The sequence below is a fragment of the Felis catus genome, chromosome E3, assembly GCF_018350175.1.
Source record: "Felis catus isolate Fca126 chromosome E3, F.catus_Fca126_mat1.0, whole genome shotgun sequence".
Taxonomy (NCBI): Eukaryota; Metazoa; Chordata; class Mammalia; order Carnivora; family Felidae; genus Felis; species Felis catus.
Genome location: NC_058383.1, coordinates 26539643 through 26564949, shown reverse-complemented (window position 1 = coordinate 26564949; position 25307 = coordinate 26539643). Strand labels below are relative to the sequence as shown.

At 38.0% G+C, this 25307-nt stretch overlaps 1 protein-coding gene across 4 annotated transcripts in view; it reads right to left on the bottom strand.

The window, feature by feature from the left end:
* Positions 1-25307, bottom strand: part of SMG1 (SMG1 nonsense mediated mRNA decay associated PI3K related kinase) — a 139888-nt gene that overhangs the window by 66816 nt on the left and 47765 nt on the right. For 2 of the 4 annotated variants that reach the window (XM_045047987.1, XM_023246642.2), the window contains 6 exons: positions 11340-11397; positions 8113-8276; positions 6287-6442; positions 3779-3915; positions 2777-2835; positions 1549-1762 (listed from right to left, as the gene is read on the bottom strand). In XM_045047987.1, the coding sequence (XP_044903922.1) occupies positions 1549-1762; positions 2777-2835; positions 3779-3915; positions 6287-6442; positions 8113-8276; positions 11340-11353 (744 nt within the window). In that variant the 5' untranslated portion in view covers positions 11354-11397. The remainder of the gene's footprint in view (positions 1-1548; positions 1763-2776; positions 2836-3778; positions 3916-6286; positions 6443-8112; positions 8277-11339; positions 11398-25307) is intronic. The other 2 variants (XM_023246641.2, XM_023246640.2) reach the window with 1 other exon arrangement.

Here is a 25307-nt window from a genome sequence, read left to right as displayed (position 1 = left end):
GGTCCTGATGGAATCCTGGGTCAGGTAAGACAAAAGCTGTAAAAGGTATCTTAACGGCAGAAGTTTAAATTTGGACTGCATTCTGTAATAAAATTTTCTTAGGTATAATAATAATTTTGTTGTTACATAAGAGAATAGCCTTATTCTTATAAGATGCATGTTGAGGGTGAACTATCGTGAAGCGTGTAATTTATTTTCAAACGGTTCAACAAAAAAGTATGCGCTCCTGTGTGTGCAGAAATAAAACAAATGTAGCAAAATGTTAGTAAGTAACAAATCTAGATAAAGGACATATGGGTATTATACTGGTCCACGTTTTCCCATGGATTTGAAAATTTTCAAAACAGGGGCACCTGGGTAGCTCGGCTGGTTGAGTGTCCAACTCTTGGTTTTGGCTCAGGTCAATCTCATGTTTGTGGGATCAAGCCCTGAGTTGGGCTCCTTGCTGACAGCCTGGAGCCTGCTTGGGATTGATTCTCTCTCTCCCTCTCAGTCCATCCCACTCGCGCTCGTCCGCGCACCCTCACACTCTCTCTCAAAATAAATAAATAAACTTAAAAAAATAGTTATAATCTTTTTTTTTTTAAGTTTATTTTTGAGAGAGACAGAGACAGACAGCACATTAATAGGGGAGGGGCAGAGAAGGAGAGAATCCCAAGCAGGCTCCATGCTGTCAAGCTCTGTGCTGTGAGATCATGACCTGAGCTAAAATCAAGAGTCAGACACTTAACCGAGTGAGCCACCCAGGTGCCCCAGAATGTAACTATTTTTGAAAGTGACTTTAGTAAAATAAAGCATATCATGAATTGTAAAGAGCGCATATAAATAAAAGTTAACTGATATTCTCAAACCATACCAAACTCTAATTTTTAAAAACATGATTAGTCAACAAAAATTTAATTGCTTGTAATTTTGCTCAAAATTAAATTGAGAGTGATCTTTTAATATATTCAGATACACCAAAGTGAAATAAAACTAAGTAGTTTTGGTTTTCATTTATACAAATTTATTGTATATCACCTGGAGTAAGAATTTTTGGCACATTATCAAACCTAAAAAGTCCTAGAGTGAGTGCTGCTGTTCAGTTTGTCTCCCTCAAAAACCATTGAGTGTCCTCCTATCCAGCTTCCTCATCAAGTCTCTATTTTCATATCAGCAAATGATTCTGTTACTAAGCAAATTCAAAGGAAAGCTTCAAACATGCTAAAAGATTAAAAAAAAAAAACAAAAAAAAACCCAACTTTTTTTAAGTTTTTTATTTCAGTAATCTCTACCCCCAACATGGGGCTCGAACTCACAACCCCGAGATCAAGAGTCATATGCTCTTCCGACAAGCCAGCCAGGTGCCCCTAACTTATTTTAAATCTACCTTTAATGTGTATCCTTCACTCAAACTCAGAAAGAGAAATGTTACTCATATCATATTTACTACCAGTAAATAACCCCTTTTCTAAGTTTCCCTTCTCCAAGCTTCCCTCCAAAAACATTGTTGGGAAGTTGTTAAAAAATTTTCTTCCTCAGTACATCGGTTTTCCCCTTCATTCTTACCTGCATTACAGATGAAAAGGCTTTCTTTTCTCCTACAGTCTCTAATGCTTTGTAGGTGGCACATAAGTAGAGGAGTTTAACTTCATCTTTTGTAGATGAGCTAAATTTGCTAAAAATCCATTTGAAGATCTTCTCAGCCTCATAGCTCAGAGAAGCACAAAGAAGGCCAAGACAGCAAGCTCCCTCCTGTCTCAACTCCTGAAGCAATTTGCTACTGTTTATTTCAATGCAAACAAAACAAAACACACAAAAGGCTTAACATTTCAAAGATGACAAGAATGACACATTTTACAAAAGAATGTCTTCAATGATTTTTCAAATTTTTCTATTCAAACTACATAAAAGGTTGAAATTTTATCTTTAAATGTGTTCTCTATTCTATCCCAGTGCCCAAAAGCATCTTTGTTAGACATTAGATTTTCTTTTGCAGGATCAATTATTTACAAACAGTAAGGAAAGGGCCAGAGATACTAAAATTCAGCCTTCAAATTCCATCTCAAACTACATTAAATGATTCACAGAAAAGGGCAGCAACAAAGGATCAGATAAAACATACTACAAATAACTATATACAATGTAGTGTTCAGTAGGTAAGGACTATAAGATAGGAAATGGTAACAGTTAAAAAACGCAACAAACTTAAAAGGATAACAGCACTGATTTAAGTATATTAATAACTATATAAAATGAAACCATCAAAAAGCAGTAAGGTTCGTGACCTGCTGAGATGAGTTTTTGGTGCTTTCCAACACTGCAATTCTTTGGGAATCACCATACGAAGAATAGACTGCACACCTTTGTGGAGAACCCCAGTAGCCTCGTAGAACAGATGGTGTGAATGCACTGTTGCCCAAAGAAGGAAGCTCCCTTTCACCTCTATTCTCTAAGCAGTTTCAAAATTCTCTAGTTTACAAAAGGTAATTGCATTCATTCATGCCAGCATTAAGAGTCTACGTCATTCCACAAGTCAATGCTCAATTACTCAGTCAAGTTGACAAATTAGGGGAAAAAAAAAAAAAAAAGAATGGCATTTCTTTTCAAGTGGATTCCATTCATACTCAATGGAAATTAACATATAAATGCTTTAACACCGATAAAGATGGCAACACAATGAAACATTAAGTAGATATTCATAAATGAAGCCACCAATGAGTTTATCTTCTTGTATATTTTTAAATAATTTCTAAAAGTGCATTTTAAAAACTTCAAATTACCCATAGTTACTTACCTTTCATTAAGCACATCATGTACAGCAGCCAAGATATTATCCAATTGTTTAACTAGTACCTTTAAAAAAAAATTTATAAAAAATTTGAATTCCTATACTTTCAGTAACACTGTATACTTTTTACTCATGTTCCCCTCCAAATTCTAATCAAACAGCACACCTTCCTTTTCTTATTATTCCCAGTCCCCAATTATCAGGAGTGTTACAAATTTCCATTCAGATTCTGAAATGTATCCGTTCCTATGTACCACCATGATCATCAATGAAAAAATAAACTCAAAAAGCTTTTTTTACTTATGCTCAAAAAAAAAAAAGTGACAGATGGAGAGGTGAAAAGATAAATGACAAAGCAACATGTCACATATGACACACATTAATGACAGAATTTAGATGGCAGACATATGATATTCAATTTCAATTTGCCATATATTTGAAATGTCTCATAATAAAATGGGGGGGAGGCAGAAAACTTATTTGAACCAAATATTATTTGACTCACCATGCCGTTCTCATTAATCTTTTCCTGCTCCACATCAAGTTCTTAATTTCACATTAGGAGAATTACTCAGAGTGTATTTGTAACTGCTCCTGAACGTTTTTCTTTCAAGAGTTTTTCCATTTATTTAGCCCTGGCCACTAGGGCATACCTACCCATGAATATAATATGTAACCTCCACCCCAACTTCACATATGAAAAACAAAGAGACGGTCTGTCCTAGCATACAGAAAAACAATTCTGAGGGCAACAAAATAAATGGACTAAACATTAAAAGCACTTTATTGCAGAAGATACCAATGTAGATCCAACAATGGCAGGTAAATTACACAGCAGGGTCATTAAGTTCTCGATCACCATAACACAGGCCAAGTCAACCAGGAATAAGGAATCCCTGCCATTTTCTCCTTAGAAGCAAATCTTTTCCCTTCTTAAACCACTCCAGGTAGCATTATCTACTTTATTATGGAAACACAAAGTTATCAACATTTCTATACTGTACTCACCAACTTATTTTCTGGTTGCTGAATAAATTCTTTCAACTGCTTTACAGTAGCCAGTCTTCGGTCTCTGTCATCTTCCCGGGTGATCCTCCGAAGAAGATTCGACAGTCGAGACTCATCAGAATAAGACATCGATCGCTCTGTGAAAATAAGCATTTGTTTCTCAGTGAGCATCCCTTGTCATTAAAAAAGAGAAGAGAAGGGGCGCCTGGGTGGCTCGGTCGGTTGAGCGTCCGACTTCGGCTCAGGTCACGATCTCGCGGTCCGTGAGTTCGAGCCCCGCGTCGGGCTCTATGCTGACAGCTCAGAGCCTGGAGCCTGTTTCCGATTCTGTGTCTCCCTCTCTCTCTGCCCCTCCCCTGTTCATGCTCTGTCTCTCTCTGTCTCAAAAATAAATAAACGTTAAAAAAAAATTAAAAAAAAAAAAAAAAGGGAAGAGAAGTTCTGGTTTGCCACTTCCCTAGCAGCGGCATGCCTTGTACATGGTAGCTGGTGATCAGACATTTGTTGAACTGAACGTGTGATTAAGGTTCACAAAAACGTTAACGTGAACAAGAGACAAACAGAAACCCTCCAGCCCAAATATTTCAAAGTACGTCAAAAATCACAGTACACTGAACAATAAAAGTTCAACTGAATGCAGGTCCCATCACACTTTTATTTGTCACTATAAACCAAATTCCATCAGAGTGCTGGGTACAAAGCAGACCCTCAAAAGATAAACCTAAGCAAACACCTCATTCCAGAGGACCAGCTGAGAGAGAAAAGAGGATTAGAAATTGCTTTCTTCAGATCTATTCCAAACTCTTCAACATCCAGCATAAGTACAGGTAAGAGACTTCTACAGATTACGGATAAAGTCTCGACCGGGCAGAAGGAGGCTATATGCTTCCATTTCTCACTTGGTAACCAGTGGAGGGAATTCTCTTGGTCACATTATCATCATTTTCCTAAGACAAAGTTTTTGTGAACTGCAATCACACATTCAGTTCAACAAATGTCTAATCACCAGCTACCACGTGCATGGCATGCTGCTACTAGGGAAGTGGCAAACCAGAACTTCTCTTCCCTTTTTTAATGACAAGAACAAATAAGAAAGCTCAAACAACGCTGGTTACTGCCAATAAAATACATTTAAGTACTAAATTTTTCTTTTTAAATTTTCAGCTGTGCATTGGTTATTGATTAACCAATGTACAGTCAAAACAAACTAAATTAAAGGCTCTGATAGTTTCATTTCTAAGGCATGAAAAATTTTCAATAATAAAACTAATTATCTGAGAGAAGGATAGGATTTTTTTAAGACCCCTGGCCCAGTGAGTAGTTCAGTAAAAATGGACACTGAAAATGTCATTAGGTTAAAAGCCAAGAAAACTAAGCTCCATTTACAACTCTGCCACTGGCCAAGTTACTTAACTCTGAGCCTGCGAGGAGAAAGAACTGGACTAAATTAAATTAGCTTTGGGGTCACCTTCTAGCTTCTAGCATACCAAGGTCAAGGACATCAAACACTTTTTAAAAATCAGCACACCCTTTGACTAGTGGGTCCACATCTGAAAATTTATCCAAAATAAATCATTTTTTAAAAGCCATACACACACACACAAGCTGTATGCATAAAGATACTTGCCAAGATACACACAACACACACACATACACACACCCCATGGAAACAAATGGTCATAACTAAAGGACCTAAGAGTGACTATATCCAACAAAGTTTTTACGTCAGAAACTTCAAAAATTTCATGCTTAGCTTTACCAACAAAATAAACTTCTTCTAGGGGCGCCTGGGTGGCGCAGTCGGTTAAGCGTCCGACTTCAGCCAGGTCACGATCTCGCAATCCGTGAGTTCGAGCCCCGCGTCGGGCTCTGGGCTGATGGCTCAGAGCCTGGAGCCTGTTTCCGATTCTGTGTCTCCCTCTCTCTGCCCCTCCCCCGTTCATGCTCTGTCTCTCTCTATCCCAAAAATAAATAAATGTTGAAAAAAAAAAAATTAAAAAAAAAAAAATAAATTTCTTCTAGAAAAATAATGATCATCATTACCTGTAATCATCATTCAAGGCACTTTACCTATTCAGCGGGGCTGTGTTACAAGGCAGAAGGTGGGATCCATTTATTTAACTTTAGAAAAGTGCCCACTCCTTTTATAACCATATTGCCTACAGACCCTAGAGTTAAAGGACTTGTAAGAGCCCATCACACACCATACATTCATCATCTACTATAATCAGGAAAATCCCTTCTTTAGATCTTAGCTAGTATTCTAATCTTAAGAGAATTCTCTGGAAAGTGTAGTCTAAAAAGTATTAAAACCTTTCCTATGAGAATTTAGTCTAAGAAACAGTTCACAAAAGAATGCCAACAATTATCACCTATACATGTTTTTCAACTTGAAGTAAACTAACCAACTCATGTATGTGCAAAACATTAGTAAGAAATAAGGTGGCCAGGAAAAAGAGGAGATTTGTGGAGGCATTTGTGACTGGTCCCCAGTTTGCCCAATCTTACCCTGTGATTTCCTCATGTCTTTGATGGCTAACGCACGACTGCCATGCTGAATACTGGTGAACTCAGGGCTGGTCACATTGTTAACTCTCAGCTCTTGCCCCAACGACTTCCGACCATAAGTATTTTCCCCAGATCCTCCATTGACACTGTAGCCACCTACAACCAGCAATATTTACATTATTTTAATAGGGCTCTTTGTTTTACTCAATCAATTCCCGATAGTCCAGGATCTTACAACCCCTCTGCAAGCAGCTCAACCAGCCTCTGTTTCTCCTACTCTCCCCCTGTGCTGCCTGCCTTGAAGTCCTTTTGGTTTCATTCTGTGCACCCAAGGAAGAAGAGAAATGAAAACCAAAGTCAGATTTTGCACTTTAAAACTTTTTAGGGGCACCCGGGTGGCTCAGTCGGTTAAGCGTCCGACTTCAGCTCAGGTCATGATCTCACAGTTTGTGAGTTTGAGCCCCACATCAGGATCTGTACTGACAGCTCAGAGCCTGGAGCCTGCTTCAGATTCTGTGTCTCCCTTTCTCTCTGCCCCTCCCCCGCTCACATTCTCTTTCCCAAAAATAAACATTAAAAATTAAAAAAAAAAAAAAAAAACTTTTCAGGGGCACCTGGGTGAGTTAGTCGGCTGAGCATCTGATTCTTGGTATTGGCTCAGGTCGTGATCTCATGGTTGTGAGATCAAGCCCAGTGTCAGACTCAGCAATGGGCATGGAGTCTACTTAAAATTCTCTCTCACGCTCCCTTTGCCCCTCCTGACTCATGTGCATGTGCTCTCTCTATAAAAATTACCAAAAAAAACTTTTAGAAGTTTAGAGGACAGACTAGTCAGGAAACCTCAGCCTTTATGATAATAGTGTATTTTGGGCAGCAAGGAAACCACGTTATGTGTATTCTAATGTATGAAAAGAATTTAAAAAAATTAAAAAAGGGGGGGGTGGCCCTGGTGGCTCAGTCAGTGAAGCATCTGACTTCAGCTCAGGTCATGATCTTTTGGTTCACAAGTTCAAGCCCCATGTCAGGCTCTGCGCGCTGACAGCTCAGAGCCTGGAGCCTGCTTCTTGGATTCTGTGTCTCCCTCTCCTTCTGCCCTTCCTCTCTTTGTTCTCTCTCTCTCTCAAAAATAAACCATTTAAAAAAATTGTTTTAATGTACGAAAAGAACATTTAAATTTTTTCTTTTTTTGTTTTAAATGTTTGTTTATTTTTGAGAGAGAGAGACAGAGCACAAGTGGAGGAGGGGCAGAGAGAGAAGGAGACACAATCTGAAGCAGGCTCAAGGCTCTGAGCTGTCAGCACAGAGCCTGATGCAGGGCTCAAACCCATGAACCACGAGATCATGCCCTGAGCCAAAGTCAGACGCTTAACCGACTGAGCCACCCAGGTGCCCCACATTTAAATTTTTCTAAATGAAAGGGGTAAATTTATTATGAAGTTTCAAAAAAAGCACTGTAAAAATATTTATATTTAAAAAAAATTTTTTTTGATGTTTCATTTCTTTTTGAGAGAGACTGAGCGTGAGTGGGGGAGGGGCAGAGAGAGGGAGACACAGAATCCAAGAAGCAGGCTCTAGGCTCTGAGCTGTCAGCACAGAGCCTGACACGGGGCTTGAACCCACAAGCTGTGAGATCATGACCTGAGCTGAAGTTGCATGCCAAACTGACTGAGCCACTCAGGTGCCCCAATATTTTTATTTTAAACATATTAAAAGAAAAAAGTAGGGGAGAAAGAAAGAGGGAAAGAGGGAGCAAGAGGAAGGCTGGTAGGTTAAAAACCAAACAAACAAAAAAAAACATGCCTCTAACAGTAAGAAAGCATATATACCCTTTTCGTCATTCTGAATGTCAGTGTGAACTCTGGTATCATCGTGCCTTTGCCGAGACACCACAGCTGAATTGGAAGGTTGCAGTCCATAAGAAGAAGGCCCACCCCTATCTCTGGATGAAGAATATTTTAATGTATCTGGGTCGGCTGATGCACTGTCAGTTCTGTAAAGAGAGAAGAGCATGAGATTAAACTTTAAACAAATATTTTAATAGCCCAAATCATACATCTTTTCATTCAAGACTCTCCTACCATTCTAATTTTTTTCATTACTATTATAAATAAGCACTCCAATTTCAAATGAATCTTTCAACGGGGAAAGGATTATCAATGAATGAAATGCTAGCTTTCAGCCCCTTCCATTTTATAGACCCATTCAGACACACACATAACTACCAGGATTAGAGTGACCAACTCATCCTGCTGTGCTTGAAAGTTAACGATTTTAGCAGTGAAATCTCGTGTCTGAGGAATCCCCTCAGTTCAAGGCAAACTAAGACAGTTGGTTACCCTGGTCCACGATTCTCTTCACATGATGTGATAAAAGGAATTCTTCCTAAGCTCTCCTCCTAGGAATGGTTAATCAGTGGGAAAATTACCATCTTCCCAGTCGTAAAAATAAAAAGCACAGGCAATATATCAGGCAAGGGCAATGTGACATTCCCTCTCTCTCTCCCCTGAATTCCTAACTTGATTATTTGGTGGGAAAGTAATTATAGAATGATATTTGAAGGCAAGCTCGATAGGATATAAGAAAACATTACCCAGAAAATAAGATTATTTTAACATACTGGAGACTTCACTGAAGACTCCTAAACTCTAGAGACTACCTATTAAAATTATAAAGAGTGAGAAAAATAAAAATAAGGTATCAGTAATCCAATGAAGCTGAATTAGAAGGCTGCAGTCCATAATCTACTTAAAAGTCAAGTACTGTCTAGAATAATCGCTGATACTTAGACATTAATAAACAAGTAGTGCAGGCCAGGGTAAGAGTAGTCCTTATCCTTACGTGAGGATCAGCTCTATGCCTCAGTGTCCTCATCTGTAAAGCAGGGAGCTGTGTTTCATGATTTCTCATGAGCCTTATTCCTCCAGCCATCAATCCTAAAGCATCAAGAAATAAGACCACACTACTCTACAACAGCATATGACAATACCAAGAAAGAAGCTCCTGTCCTATTGATACTACTTCAGAAAGGAGTAACTTCCTTACAAATAATCACTTTTATGATATGTACTAAAAACACCTTCTGAACCCACAATTATTTGGGAAACTTAAGGATACTGCCCAAGAGCAGTAACTAACCTATTTCTCAACCCCCATGGCTCTTCCCTCATATATAAGAGTGACTTCAGTGTTTGTGTATATATTTCAATTTATCATCTTTTCTCCACCCTCACCCATAAAAATACTAATCATGCAACTCTGAATAAGCTTAAACACCCTGATCTATATTTAAACCACTGTTAATACAGAATGCAAACAATAGGTCCAATGAAACTTGGATAAGTGACACAAATCTAAATTATTCCTAAAGTCTGTTAATCTGAAACGTGATAAAATTTCATAACCTTAGCCTACTACAATAACTAAGGCTCCATAATGGAGTATCTTCTTCAAACATTCAGGGTTCACTTGTCGACAAGGCTCAGTACTTCCAAGGTGTGGAAAAATAAAATTTATGGAATTTCAAGAAAAAAAATGTATGAGGATTTTTTTTCTAAGCATACTAAATCTGTAAGCATTCAAATACCATTAACACAAAATGGAGCATGAGAGCTTTTTAAAACGAATGTAATGGCATCCCCCGTGTTTCTAAAAATAGCACACTGAGTGCGTACCTATAATAAACCATTACATACCATAAATTTCTGAAAGGGAATTGAAAAATAAAAGAGAGCTTAAGAGCTTTTCGGACAGATTTTGAACTCGTCTATACACATGGCACCTAGCACAACCTGGAAAAGTAAGATGTTAGCAAGATAACAAAAATCTACCAATATTTAAATATCTGAATTTCCTGCTTAAATTATGTTTATATATTACATATACTACTTTTACCATTAAGAGTTAAGTATGTGTATCACTTTTCTGGTGACATAGCAGTAAACATAAGGCAGCAGAGAACATGAATTAAAAAAAAGATCTGGGCTCAAATCCCAGCTCCACACTGAAAAGGTAAGTGGGACTGTGCACAAGGTACTTAGTCTCTAAGCCTCAACTGTTTCTTGCATAAAATGGAGATAATACCTATCTAATGCATAAAGTTGTTGTGAGGCTTAAATAAGATAATGGATTCGTAAGACATGCTTAGCTTGCAGGGAATGCTCAAGGTTATTAAGACCATAACACTAAATAAACACAAGATTTCCAGTCTAACAAACAAATCATACATTAGTTCAAGAGCACAGGAATACAATTAAACAAGCTTTCACATCCAATATATAGCAGCCGATTTTAAATTCTTCATGGAACAAATTAACCAATCTGCTACCAACAAAACTTCCCAATTTATTAGAAATACAGGTTTTAAAATCCCATGAGTTATGAACACCAAGTATCCCACCCCCATCCCCCACTGGGAGTCTGGGTTTTCAGAAAAGAACAAAGATATTCACTGGGGTGGAACTACTGTCTCAGAACTGTCTAAAAACTCACTAGTTGCCAAGTTCTTTTAATACAAACTGATTAAAACATTTCCAACCAGAATTCAAGTTATAGGTAGTTTGAACCCCAAAGCACAAAATGGCTCAGCATTTATATGAAATCTCCATTTTTTAATATCTAGACTGCTTAGGTCTCAAAAAAAAGTCAGTATCCGGCTGTTAGCACCAACAAGACCACCCAGTCCAATAAATAGAAAACTGTTAACGAACGGAAATGAGCACTTAAAATGAAGCAATCAAAGGCATAAAATACAGATTTGAATTCAAAGAGGCAGGCATAAATGTTAAGCCAGTTATAAGAGCTGAAAAAGCTATCATCTGCCAGCATTAGTGTCTCAGTTTAGTGATAAGAGAAAATGTATCTGTTAAAACTAAGAATCATACTAGCAAGGATCCAAAAATACCTCCACAGCCCCTTTAATACTCTAAAAATATTATGGAGAGAGAGAGAGAGAGAGAAAAAAAAAAAGAAATGCATAAATTTCCCCCAAATCATTAAACTGAAGTTAAAGCCTGATGTACATGCCACATGAGAGGTAAGTTTCTAAAGCTCATACCTCAAAAATCGCATACTGTATAATATGGAGCCTTTGTGATGTTTTGCATCAAGTCAATCTGTAAGACAGTAGTTACAATATTAGTGAAGACAGTGGGTTAAAACATTTGTTGTTCAAACATGAAGCAAATATCACTCATGGGTTAGGTGCTTTTAGTTGTACTATGGCCCTCTAGGGTTCATATGCTGAAGCAAAAACTGAGATGGAAAGCCGCTCTATGCCTTAGAAGACAGAGAAGCTTAAGGTGGATACCAAAAACTTTTTAGTTACATAAGAGAATTTAAATGTTAACTATAACATACAAATCACATGCAAATCTCGTTACCGCTCATTTAGTTAACTATTCTCAACATACAGAAAAAGTAATAAATCTGAGAGGTCATTCATTTTGAATGACGCACATCCTCAGACCTCACATCAACAATCCAGCATGTGCTAGGGGACAGTATCTCCTGGCTACATGTGGTCTTATCCAGTTCTTGTAAGCACTAAAAAGCAACCAAAGGGAGGGGGGAAAAAGCACCACTCTCAAAAGTATGAAGTCAGGGAATTCCCTATCATGAAGCATTTCCCAAAAGCACCCCAAAATGACTTGATGCAAACACCACACCTAGTGGTGCCACTGGAATAAGCATCATATTGCTTCAAGTTGTTTTTAAGTAGGCTTATGGAGGGATTTTGCTCTCACAGTGAGATCTAATTTGTAATGGATATCAACCAGGAAATGAGATTTGCACTTAAGCCAATGAGGTGGGAATGCGTTTATTCCCTAAAGCAATGGTGCACAAAGATAGTGTCACTGTCATAAAGTAGCTGTACAATATGCTGGGAGTTCATCGTTAGTAAAAGTTAATACACTTGAAAATGATTTATCTTTTACAAATAAATTCAAGGTTATCCCTATGATGCCTGTTACTCACCTGGATTCAGACATGCTTTCATGAGGGATACAAGACAAGGTGAAACTATGCTCTAAAATATGTCAATGGCTACAAAATTCATTTGGGAGGCTCACGACTTCATTCTTTGAAACTCTTCCCACAAGATAAAATAATTCAAACTTAGTAAAAACAGAACTGAACCAGCATGCCGAAATTATGAGTTGACTTCAGTTTGGCAACACTGAAATATTAACAGTTAATAGAATTTCTTATATTATCTATAACACCAAATCTTAATTATCTATTAATGAATTCTTTGTTACTCATTTTTAATCACCAAACTCTCAACTAAATAGCCACTGAAGACTCAAAATATAAAAATATATTTATTTTTGTAAAATTATAAATAATTTCACTTTGCCCAATACAGGTCTGGCCTTTTCCCTCAGCCTCTGGAAGGTAATCTCTAAAGTCTCAGAATGTCGTGCCTAGTAAAAGTGTCCTTGTTCACCTGGAGGCTTTGGGACACACCAGAAAGTATAACAATGTGACTTATGAGGGTGAGGGGGCTTTGAGTCACATGGATCACTCAACCTCCAGAAGGTCTGGAAACTAATTTTCTGCATGTGAGCAACTGATTATGTATGGAGTCCAAATAAAAAACTCTAGACACCAATGCTGGCGTGAGCTTCCATGGTTGGTAATACTCTGCATACTATCTGTCACACATCAACACCAAGAAAGTAATACTGTGCTCACAACTCCACAAGGAAAGGACAATTGGAAGGTCCACATTCGTAACTTTCCTGGACTGATGTATAGGCAGTAGTTGATTTTAATACTGAATCTTTCACCTGTAATAAACTGTAACCATGAGTATAACAGCTTTCAGTGAGTTCAGTAGTCCTTCTGGTGACTTAACCAACCTAAGAGTAGCCTTTGGGACCCATGAACTTGGAAATGGTATCAGAAGTAAGAGTGGTCTTATGGACATTGCTCCTTCTCACTCTGCATCTGTATTTAAAATCACTGAATATACTGTAACCCAAAATCCTAGATTGTGAATTTTGTTTTTTAATACCATCTTAAGAAAACATAGTAAAGATTTGACTTCAGCATAATTTCCCTACAAGTCATCTCAAACACCCTCTATTGACAGACCTCTAACCAAATTAGCCAGAAGGGACAAAGCAACTCTAAAAGGGCACATCAGATTTTATCCTTTGCTTCATGGGCACAATTATCCTCAGTGTAAAGACTGATCAACAGAGCACCCCCAGGTAGTTCCCAGACGACAACTAGGTCTTCAACACTGCCCATGTTTCCCTAATCAGGGTTCTCTCCTTCCCCAAACAGTTTTCAAGCTTCCTGCACCTTCCTCCTTTCCCCAGAGCTCTTCCAATACACAACTTTGCAGATTCCTGCTTCATGCAAAATACAAGCCATTCTACAGCACTCTCAATAGCAAGGGCTAACAGTTTTGAGCTCCTACCACATCTGGTAGGCAACTTAGATCAGCAGTTTGCATGTATCTAGTATTTCATTTAATCTTTAACATAATCTTATTGTTATGATTAACTCATTACTAAAGAGAGTAAGTTCCCCTCTTACAGATGAGGTAACTAAGGTTCCATAACTGACCGAAAGTTGCACATCTGGTAAAAGGCAGACCAAGACCTCAAACTCTGTACAAACTTTCAAGTTCTTCAGCACTCCATCAGTTCTTGCCAACTTCCTTCCAGTAAATCCACAAATTCACCCATATCTTCACACACAGCCTTTCTTCCCATCACCCTCACATAATGAACAAGTAAACATCCTATCTACAGTAACCTTCTGGATCCACACATTCCCCCTATTTTCTGAGGTATGCTGTGGACTCCCACTTTCCTACTGCTCATCATATCACCAACACATGAGCATCCTCAAGTCTTTCTTTTAACAACAACAAAAATCAAAATCTTGGGGCATCTGGCTAGCTCCCTCAGTAGAGCATGCAACTCTAGACCTTAGGGATGTTAAACTCTAGATCTTGTGGGATGTTCAAGTCCCACATCAGGGCGGGGAGCCTACATTAAAAAAAAAAAATCTTAATTTCCTTTCTCCTAATTGTCTGGACTCTTCACAGCTAAAACTCTTGAGAAAAATTTATCTTCCTTATCTTCATTCACTTTTCAATTCACTGTAACCTGGGTTCCCCCCTGAGCACTCCAATGAAACTGTTCCTACCAAAGTAGGAGCTGCCACCTGTGGCCTATTTGTCTCTAAAATCCCATAATCTCTTTTCAGATCATCTTGCTCAACATCCCCTGATGACTTACTTTGGACAATTGTTTATTCACACTCTTTCTCAATACCTCTCTCAAGATTTTTTACGCAACTTTAATTCCACTGACTTTCTACTTTCTCCTAGTCCAAATACTTTCTTCCTCCTTCACTTCCTTCTTTCACCTTAGATTTCATGGTCTATCATTTCACTTATTATTGTTTTTATTTCTGCTGTGTTGGTTGTGATCTCTCTTCTTTCATTCTTGATGTTATTTATTTGGGTCCTTTCCTTTTTCTTTTTGATCAAACTGGCCAGTGGTTCATCAATTTTGTTAATTCTTTCAAAGAACCAGCTTCTGGTTTCATTAATCTGTTCTGTTTTTTTGGTTTTAATAGCATTAATTTCTGCTCTAATCTTTATTATCTCCTGTCTTCTGCTGGTTTTGAGTTTTATTTACTGTTCTTTTTCCAGCTCCTTAAGGCATAAGGTTAGGTTGTATATCTGAGATCTTTCTTCCTTCTTTAGGAAGGTCTGGATTGCTATATACTTTCCTCTTATGACCACCTTTGCTGTGTCCCAGAGGTTTTGGGTTGTGGCGTTACCATTTTCATTGACTTCTAAATACTTTTTAATTTCCTCTTTAACTTCTTTCTTGGTCCATTCATTCTTTAGTAGGATGTCTTCAGTCTCCAAGTATTGGTTACCTTTCCAAATTTTTTCTTGTGATTTCAAGTTTCATAGTGCTGTGGTCTGAAAATATGCACGGTATGATCTCGATATTTTTGTACTTACTTAGGGCTGATTTGTGTCCCAGTATATGGTCTATTCTGGAGAACGTTCCAAGTGCACTGGAGAAGCATGGTCTATCATTTCAACAACACTCTTGCCAGTCACCTTAACCTCCCTTAATATTTTCCTCACACCGATCTGCTAAAACCCCAACCCTGAATAACCCAGTTATCAATTACCCATCATTCCTAAGTCATCACCACACTCCCAGGTCCTCTGATGTTCATCTCCCATTCTCTATGTGCACTTTCCAGACCTCCCCATTCCCTTTGGATTCCAAATTGCTCTCCTAAACCTCCTACACACACACGCGCGCGCGTGCACACACACTTTACTTCACCAAGAAAAAAAGATACCATAACACATCGACACCCAACTCTAGGCCTTGATTAGGATCCATCTACTTCCACCTTCTCGTAACTCTGCAAATACCCTTTATCCTGTGGAATCTACCTTTCCCACTGAACAATGGAATCTTCTCTCGACACATGTAAAATTTTCTAATGTCTCTCACTTAAAAATACAAAAATATGTTTAACAAATAATACAAAACAAACAGAAAAGCTCCATCCATCCCACCTGACACCACCAAACAATCTGCCTTCACTTTCTGCAAACTAAGAGTTGTCTCTATTTCCCACCCTGTTTCTTCACCTCTACTGGCACCTCAACCCACAATGATTCAACTTCTGCCCCATCACTTTTGGCCAAACCAACTATGACCTCCAGGATGCTAAACCCAAGATAGCTCAGGCTTTATCTTACTCCTCAGAGGCTTTCACAGGGCTGCTAAGTGGAGTTAAGCAGGTTGTGGCCCCCAGAAAGGTGTCTTGCAGAGAAGAGGTGGGCTGAATGAAAACTTCTTTTTAAAATTCCTACAATAACCCTGGGCACTCAGATCCCAAGAATTCAAAGTAACCAGATTCTTCTCTTCCTTTGGCTTATGGGACATTATACTCTCTATTTCTTCCTACCTGGTTCTACTTTCTTAGGAACCTCTGAGGGCTTGTTCAGCCTTCTCTACCAAGCCACTAAATCTTAAGGTTTCTCAAAGCCTGACCTTAGGCCCTCTATTCATCTCACTTTGTGTTCTCTCACTCAATCCATACCGATGGCAATATTTACCAGTGTTTGACAAGGCCTCCATCACTGATGTCCACACTGAGATCTAGATCTATGTACTCAACTTTTAAAAATTTTTTTTTAATGTTTATTTATTTTTGACAGAGAGAGAGAGACAGAGCATGAACAGGGGAGGGGCAGAGAGAGAGGGAGACAGAGAATCTGAAGCAGGCTCCAGGCTCTGAGCTGTCAGCACAGAACCAGATGTGGGGCTCGAGCTCACAGACCTCGAGATCATGACCTGAGCCGAAGTCAGATGCTCAAGTGACTGAGCCATCCAGGTGCCCCATGTACCCAACTGTTTAAAAAACAATCTCGGGGCATCTAGGTGGCTCAGTCGGTTAAGCATCTGACTTAGGCTCAGGTTGTGATCTTGTGGTTTGTGAGTTCATGCCTCGCATCAGGCTCACTGTTGTCAGCAGACAGCCTGCTTCATAACCTCTGTCTCTGTCTCTCTCCCCCTCCCTTGCTTGAGCTATCAAAAAATAAAATAAACATTTTAAAAAATATATTTAAAAAAAACAATCTCAATGTTCTAATGCCTCAAATACAACTATCTCCTTTCCTCCTGGAATCCTCATTTTAATAAATGGTACCATCATCTAACCACTATTTTCTAATAAATGGCACTATTTGATCAGCCAGACAGTATGTCTCCCACTTCCAATGCTCATCTCCATCCCACCTCCACATTCCAACATTATTGTTATAAAACACAAATCTGATATCTTCTCGCTGCCCTTATCCTATGTACCTTACTTCCCTTTTTAGCTATATCTCTACCAACCACCCCTTTTATACTCCATGTCCATCCATCCTAATCTTTCACAGCCAGAGGGAAAAAAAAAATCACCTTGCTCAGCCAGTCTGCCTGGAACAGCTTTGTCCTCACCCCTTGGTGACACTAACCAATTTATCTTTATCCTCCAAGCCTCAGCTTTACTTTGAAAAGTTTCTGATTCCCCTAAGTCTGGCTAATAGTCCCTGCTATATAAGTGCTACCAGAGAACCTAATAGTTCCTTTTGAGAAGTGTATTTAAATGTATTCTGCCAGGAGACTGAAAATACCAGAAGGGCAGGGGACTGTCCGTGTTGCTTATCATATATTCCCACTGCCTAGATGGCATATAAATTACCTGTTGACTAAACGATTGCTGTCATAACTGAGGCCCTTCTCTCAACCGTGGAATACAGTTCCCTAACCTAAACCAACACTAACTTTTCTTCAACCCATACTTCCTCTCCAGAGCATTCTATTAAAATCAGTATTTTCTTGATCATTTAGTACAAGAGCATTAACTAAGAGCTAATGACTCTAAAAGGCAAACTAAGACGGTTCCAACCCTGTAAGAATTTATAATCTAGAAAGAAAAGAACTGTAAAGTCAGTAGAAGTTCCCATTAGGAGTATAATATGCTCTGTGATTTCAGAAACAATCCCAATATTCAACTCCTTCTTCAAACTCTCAAAGTGTGCACCACATTAGTTTGCACTTAGTAGTTACATACTAGCTTCAATTTGATTGCTTGTTTGAGATGTGAGCAGAGGGTACTATCTTATACCACAAACTTTCATAGGGAAAAGAGAAAAATATAGTGGTTGCGGCAAAGGAGTACAGACTAGATGAATACCTTGGTTCAAACTCCATTACAATTATTTAAATTAAGTAAAAATTTATATCTTAAGTTAAACTTCCATAACTAAAATCTGATCCATGCATATGATCTTAAGAGAAACTTATAAACACAAAAAGCCACCAAAAATAGATTCGGGCTTGCTTCAGCCATATAGGTAAATGAATTCTGAATTTTTTTACCTACTTAATATGCGCTTTTAACACCTTATTTATTTTTGTCACATGAAAGGACACTATCAAGAGAGTGAAAAGACAACTCACAAAATTAGCAAAATTGTTTGCAATCATGTATCTCATCAAAGGCTAATATCCAAAATACATAAAAAATTCTTGGGGTGGTTCAGTGGCTCAGTTGGTTGAGCGTCCAACTTCAGATCAGGTCATGATATCACAGTTCGTGGGTTTGAGCCCTGTGTTGGGCTCTGTGCTGACAGCTCAAAGCCTGAAGCCTGCTTCAGATTCTGTGTCTCCCTCTCTCTCTCTGCCTTTCCCTGCTCGTGGTCTCTCTCTTAAGAATAAACATTAAAAATGTATATACTATAACAAAATATATAAAAAATTCTTATAACTAAACAACAACACAAACAATCCAATTTTTAAATGGGCTAAAATTTTGAATAACTATTTTTCCAAAGATAAAGATAGCCAAAAAGCACATGAAAAATTGCTCAACATCATTAGTGATTAAGAACATGTAAGTCAAAACCACAATTAAGAAATCACACCCACTAGGCTAACCATAATTTAAAAAAATAAATAACTCGTGTTGCAAACATATTGAAAAAATGGAACCCTCATACATAAATGATGGGAGTGTAAAATGGTACAACCACTTTAGAAAACAATTTGGCAATTCCTCAAGAAGTTAAACAAAAAATTACCTTTTGACCCAACAAATCCACTCTTAGACATATACCCTAAGAGCTGAAAACAGATCTTCTCACAAAAACTTGTACATGAATGTTCACCACAACACTATTCACAATAACCTAAAGGAAGGTGGAAACCCAAAAGTCCTTCAAAGGATGGATTTAAAAAACATGGTATAGGGGTGCCTGGGTGGCTCAGTGGTTAAGCGCCCCTCTCCCAGTAGCGCTCTGCCTCTCTTTCAAAAATAAACATTAAAAAAAAAAAAAACAACCAACCCACAGTATATGCAGACAGTGGAAGATTATAAATTCCACATGAGATTCCATAAAAAGGGAGCGCCTGGGTGGCTCAGAGGGTTAAGCATCCGACTCTTGATTTCAGCTCAGGTCACAATCTCACGGGTCACAGGACTGAGGCCTTCATCCAGCTCCATGCTGACCTGCTTGGGATTCTCTACCTCCCTCTCTCTCTGCCCTTTCCCTGCTCACTCTCTCTCAAAATAAATAAACTTACAAAAAAAGAAAAGATTCCATAAAAAGGAATGAAGTACTGACACCTACCACAACACCGATGAACCCTGAAACATTATGCTAAGAGGCCAGAACAAAAGGCTACATATTGTATGATTACGTTTATATAAAATACCCAGACTAGGCAAATCCACAAAGTAGATGTGTGGTTGCGAGGAGCTAAGAGGAGGGCAGAATGGGAAGTGACTGCTTAAAGGGTACCGGGGTTCTGTTTGGGGTGATGAAAAGTTCTGGAACTAGACAGTAGTGATCGTTGCACAGTGTCATGAATGTACAGTTGGCTCTTAAACAACACGGGTTTGAACTGCACCAGTCCACTTACATGTGGATTTTTTTTCAATACATACAGTACAGTACTATAAATGCCTTCCTTATGATTTTAATATTTTCTTTTCCCTAGCTTATTTTATTGTAAGAATACAGTAATACACAAAACACACAAGATATGTTAATTGACTATGTTATTATGAGGCTTTCAGTCAACAGCTGCCTATTAGTAGTTAAGTTTCAGGGAAGTTATATGCAGATTTTCGTGTGTGTGTGTGTGTGTGTGTGTGTGTGTGTGTGTGTGTGTAGGGGTGTTAGGTCAACTGTACTCAGCACACTGGACTGTAAAATGGTAAACTTTATGTCCATTTTACCACAATTTTTTTTTAAATTTATGACATTCTTGGGGTACCTGGCTGGCTCAGTCACTGAACCATGCAACTCTTGATCTTAGGGTTGTGAATTTGAGCACCACGTTGTGTGTAGAGATGACTTAAGAATAATAATAATAATTTAAAAACCTTTAAAAAAAATATATGGCATTCCTGAAAAGATAAAATTATAAGAAGAAACAGACCAGAGGTTAGTTAGCAAGGACAGAAAGCAGGCCTGACAAGGGCACAAGGAAATGTTGCAGGATGATGGAACGATTCTATAGCTTAACTATGGTGGACACGTTTACAATATTACATGTATTTATCAAAACTCAAAGAACTATACAGCTTGTAAATTGTACCTCAATAAATCTTTTTTTTTTTTTTTTTTGAAACAAAGAAAGTACACAAGCAGGGGATGGGGCAGAGGGAGAGAGAAAATCTTATGCAGGCTCCATACTCAGTGCAGAGCCTAATGTGGGGCTCAATATCATGACCCTATGATCATGACTTGAGCTGAAATCAAGACTCGGACGTTCAACCGACTGAGCCACCCAGGCACCTCAATAAATCTGACTTTATTTTTTTATTTAAAAAAAATTTTTTTTAATGTGTTATTCTATTTTTGAGAGGGAGAGAGAGAGAGCACAAGTGGAAGGAGGGACAGAGAAAGAGGGAGACACAGAATCCAAAGCAGTCTCCAGGCTCTGTCAGCATAGAGCCCAAGACAGGGCTCGAACCCACGAACAGTGAGACCAGGACCTGAGCCAAAGTCGGATGCTTAACCAACTGAGCCACCCGGGTGCCCCAAATCTGCCTTTATTTTAACATTGATTTATTATTATTTTTTGTTGTTGTTTGAGAGAGAGCGAGTGCACAAGTGGGGGAAGGGCACAGAAGAGAAAGAGATAAATCCCAAGTAGGATCCACACTGTCAGCCCAGAGCCAGACATGAGGCTCCAACCCATGACCCATGAGATCAAGACCTGAGCCGAAAACCAAGAATCAGATGCTTAACCGACTGAGTCACCCAATCACCCCAATAAATCGGACTTTAAAGGCAACAGTTCTTTACAGTGAAGGCACAGAAGGTAAGGAAAAGACTGTTGATTTATTCTTAATACTTTAGTATTTCAGGTCTTATATTGCCTACCCATATTTAGCCAATCTAAATAGAAAAGCAAAATATGGCACCAGCTTTAAGTCACTGTGCTTTCCAAAGAAACCAAAGACTGTTAGTGTCTGAATTAATTAATCAGGTCTAAGAACAGGAACTTAGAGCTCAGAAAGGATTAACCTAGCCAAGGTACAGAAAGAAACAACAGCATTTATATCAGTAAAAGACAAATGTTACCTACATTAGTTAAAAAAAAAGTTTCTAAATTTCTAACAAAATAGCAATTTCATTCTTTATCAATGCCTGAGAAATACCTGAGATAGCCCCTATAGCACTCTATTTTTTTAAGAATGAAATGCACAAGGAAGGAAGGAAGGAAGGAAGGAAGGAAGGAAGGAAGGAAGGAAGGAAGGAAGGAAGGAAATGCACCATAAATTCTTAATATTTTAGTGTCTACCCATTTTGATACCATTCAGAATTGTGGCTAAATTCTTATTAACTGACCACTGAGAAAGCAGGAAAAAATTAAAGAGTCAAACCACTAAGGCTGATAAAATCAGAAAATCATCGGCTGAGACAAAAACATGAGAAATCCACTGCTAATTTAAGTATTCTAAGGTTCTTTACCTCATCTGGCATAAATTCATACCTAACCAGGTATTAAAGAATAGTGGCAGTTATAAAATCTGGTATGCTTTGAACCTCCAATACAAATGTGAATTTAGGGTTCAGTATTTAACAGAAATAACTTTGTTTATGCTAAATAATAGCTCACCTAAAGGCTCATGAATCTAACGCACCAAGTTAATTTAACTCACTTTCTCTTGGCCTTTATTTTTAACCAACGCTGGCTGACTGCCTTAAAAAGAAACCCTGCTTCAGCTCCCATTTGTATCGCTTATCCTCCCCTTTTGTCAGCAAGTCCTGGAAGTACTTTAGAAACATCCCATTCAGCCTGGGAAATTGCCAACATTGAAAGGAAATCTCTCACTCCATGACCTCCCTAGCAGAGGAAGGACAAAAAAACTGAAAGTCTACAAAGAAACATGTCCACCTCTTCACCCACACCCCCAGGGCTCTCCAGTTAAATGCCAAACATACAGCCCATTAAGACAGAGAAGGTTAGAGAAGAATCACTAAGTGTTAAATACTATAGAAATCCTAAAAGGAAGAGTCTGGAAACCAGAATGGGACTCTACAATCAAGAAAAAGGCAGTGTTTTATTAATATAAAAATGTGTGCGACCATCTTTAAAAAGTCCTGAGAATAGGCAAATACTGACTATAGAGTTATTCAGATAAAATTCCTCTAGCTAAAAGATTCAAGCACATCCCATCAAGGGATTGACATGCTTGTGAGATTCTCCAACAACTACATATTTAAAATTTTCCCTTTAAAGATAATTCTAAAAAGCACTGTGGTGTCTTTTAAAAATAAATGTACTGTGTAAAAGATAAACATCATTACCACCTTTTTTTTTTTTTTTACAGGTGACACTGGTCAAGAAAAATGATGTGGTTGCCAAAAATTACTTGTAACACATTAAGAAAATGTTATGCAATTTAGACATAGTTAAAAAAAACTATTACCAAGTTAGGCACTACTGCCTAATGGTATGATACACCCTACAAATCTTGGGCACAGTCAAGGTTTTAGAGTATCAGAAGAGCAATATTCCATGTACCCCTTAGTAACATATCTTAAATATGATGGTAAATATGGAAAAGGCACTTACTGAGTTTCATATTCCACACCCGTGATTCTTAACAAAGAGGAAGTTATTAACAGAAATACTTTTAGAGCATTCTCATATTATACACATGACCCCTGCCCCAACCCTCTTAAAAAATAAATGTACATAAAAAAAAAAAAAAAAAAAAAAAAAACCTTAGAAGAGAATTTAAAACACCTTGGTTCTATGTCTAACTTTACCAACATTATACGAAGACAACAAGTAGATTTTTTTAGTAGGGCCCCATGCCCAATGTGGGGGCTTGAACCCATGCCCCTGAGATGAGGAGTAGGAAGCTCTACAGACTGGGCCAGTCAGGCACCCCAATACAAGTAGCAAATTTTAAATGGACTCTGATTCCTCTCAACATCTCCAATAACACCTACAAGACCGATCTCCTGAGATATCCTGGGGTGCAACAGTAAAGAAACATACTACGTGTAATCAGGGGTAAATATGTACGATAAACTCTCTACTTAAGTACTGGGACTTCTGCTTTAGAGGCGATCTTGAAATAACTACTTCCTATCCTTGAATATAAATAAAAAGATTCGATAGACAAATCTCAAAAAATATAGTCCCCTAAATCAAGTAGCTGGGAAAGAAAGATACTTTTCAGAATAATCACACTATTCTTCTAACTATAGGAAAATTTATTAAAGGAAGACAGTTGTGGTAGTTACGGAAACATAGTAGAAGCAGCAATCAAGTGCTAGGAAACAATGCTCCCACTGTGCTCAGTAGTAGCAAGAAATATATTGAGGTATTTAAAAGTATTTAGCCTTGGGGCACCTGGATGGCTCAGCTGGTGGAATGTGCCACGCTATCTCTGGGTTGTGGGTTTGAGCCCCACACAGGGTGTAGAGATTACTCAAAAAGATATAAGACCTTAAAAAAGAAAACTATTTACTCTTAAGTTTAAGAAAACTATGAAACAGTTCAAAATGATCACTTAAGCGACTTTTTCTCATTAGATTTTACACTAGACACACATTAATCAGTTTAAGTGTTTTTAAAATAAAAAACTTTCATAATTCCCTTTTACAACAAAGGAGAAAAATCAATGTTTCTAAATATGAAGTTCTGTAGAAGATGCATTTACTCATTTTAAGTAAATTTATCGCACCATAATTTAAAATAGTAAAAACTCAGGATAGCATAATAATGTATATGTCTCACAATGATATAAAATTTATTCCTATCTTTGTTTAGAAGGTACATGTGGTTTATTTATTTTTTTAATGTACTCCAAACTGTTACACTGGCAGAATATATCCTTGCCATGATTCCACGATCCATCCTCCCTACCCCCTTTAAAACATTAACCAGGGCGCCTGGGTGACTCACTTGGTAAGCTTCTGACTTTGGCTCAGGTCATTATCTCACAGTTAGTGGGTTCAAGCTTCGCATTGGCTCTGTGCTGACAGCTCAGAGCCTGGAGCCTGTTTCAGATTCCGTCTGTCTGTCTCTCTCTCTCTCTCTCTCTGCCCCTACCCTGCTCGTACTGTCTCTTTCTCTCTCAAAAATAATCAAAAAAAGTTTTTAATAAATAAATAAACAAAGCATTAATACCTGCAATGCCTGGGTGGCTCAGTCAGTTAAGCATCTCTTGATTTCGGCTCAGGTCACAATCTCACATTTTCATGAGTTCAATCCCTGCTTGGGATTCTCCCTCTTTCTCTGTTATCCCCGACCCCGCCCACCGCTCACCCAAAATAAATAAATAAACGTATAAAAAAAATTAATACTAGATGGTGGGAGAAAGGGAGAGCAACGCAGCATTCAACTGGTGTTCTTAAAGAATTAGTTCTTCAAATTCCAGCTGTATAATAAAAGTTAGGCAAGGTACAAACTACCTTTTAATCTACCTTTCTTTATTTAATTCCATTGGCACCTGCCCTCTAATTTATGCAAATAGTTACAAAGAGGAGATTTTTTCCCCTGGCTCATAATTTTAACAGGTATCAAGTTCTTAAAGTGTGAATAGTAAGACACAGAGAAAAACTAGACAATTATGCAGATTCATAGTCAAATTCCTCATTAGCCAACTTGACATAGGCTTAGATTATGGCAGCATACTAAAAAATGTAGCAAGAGAACCACTATTATACTGAAGAGCAATTAACTGCATAACCACCAATTTAATAGATATCAGTTATATATCACAATATTTCATATAAATAATATCAAACATCATATATGCCACATCTAATAGAAATTTAACAATGACATGTGCTCCCATTCATATATCCCATTCCCACGTAAATAGAAAATAAATCCCATATTTATTTTATGAAATAAAGTGTTATTTCATAAAATACTCCTTATGAAATTCTTAGAATGACTACACACATGCATACAAAGTACTAGAAGAGAAAACT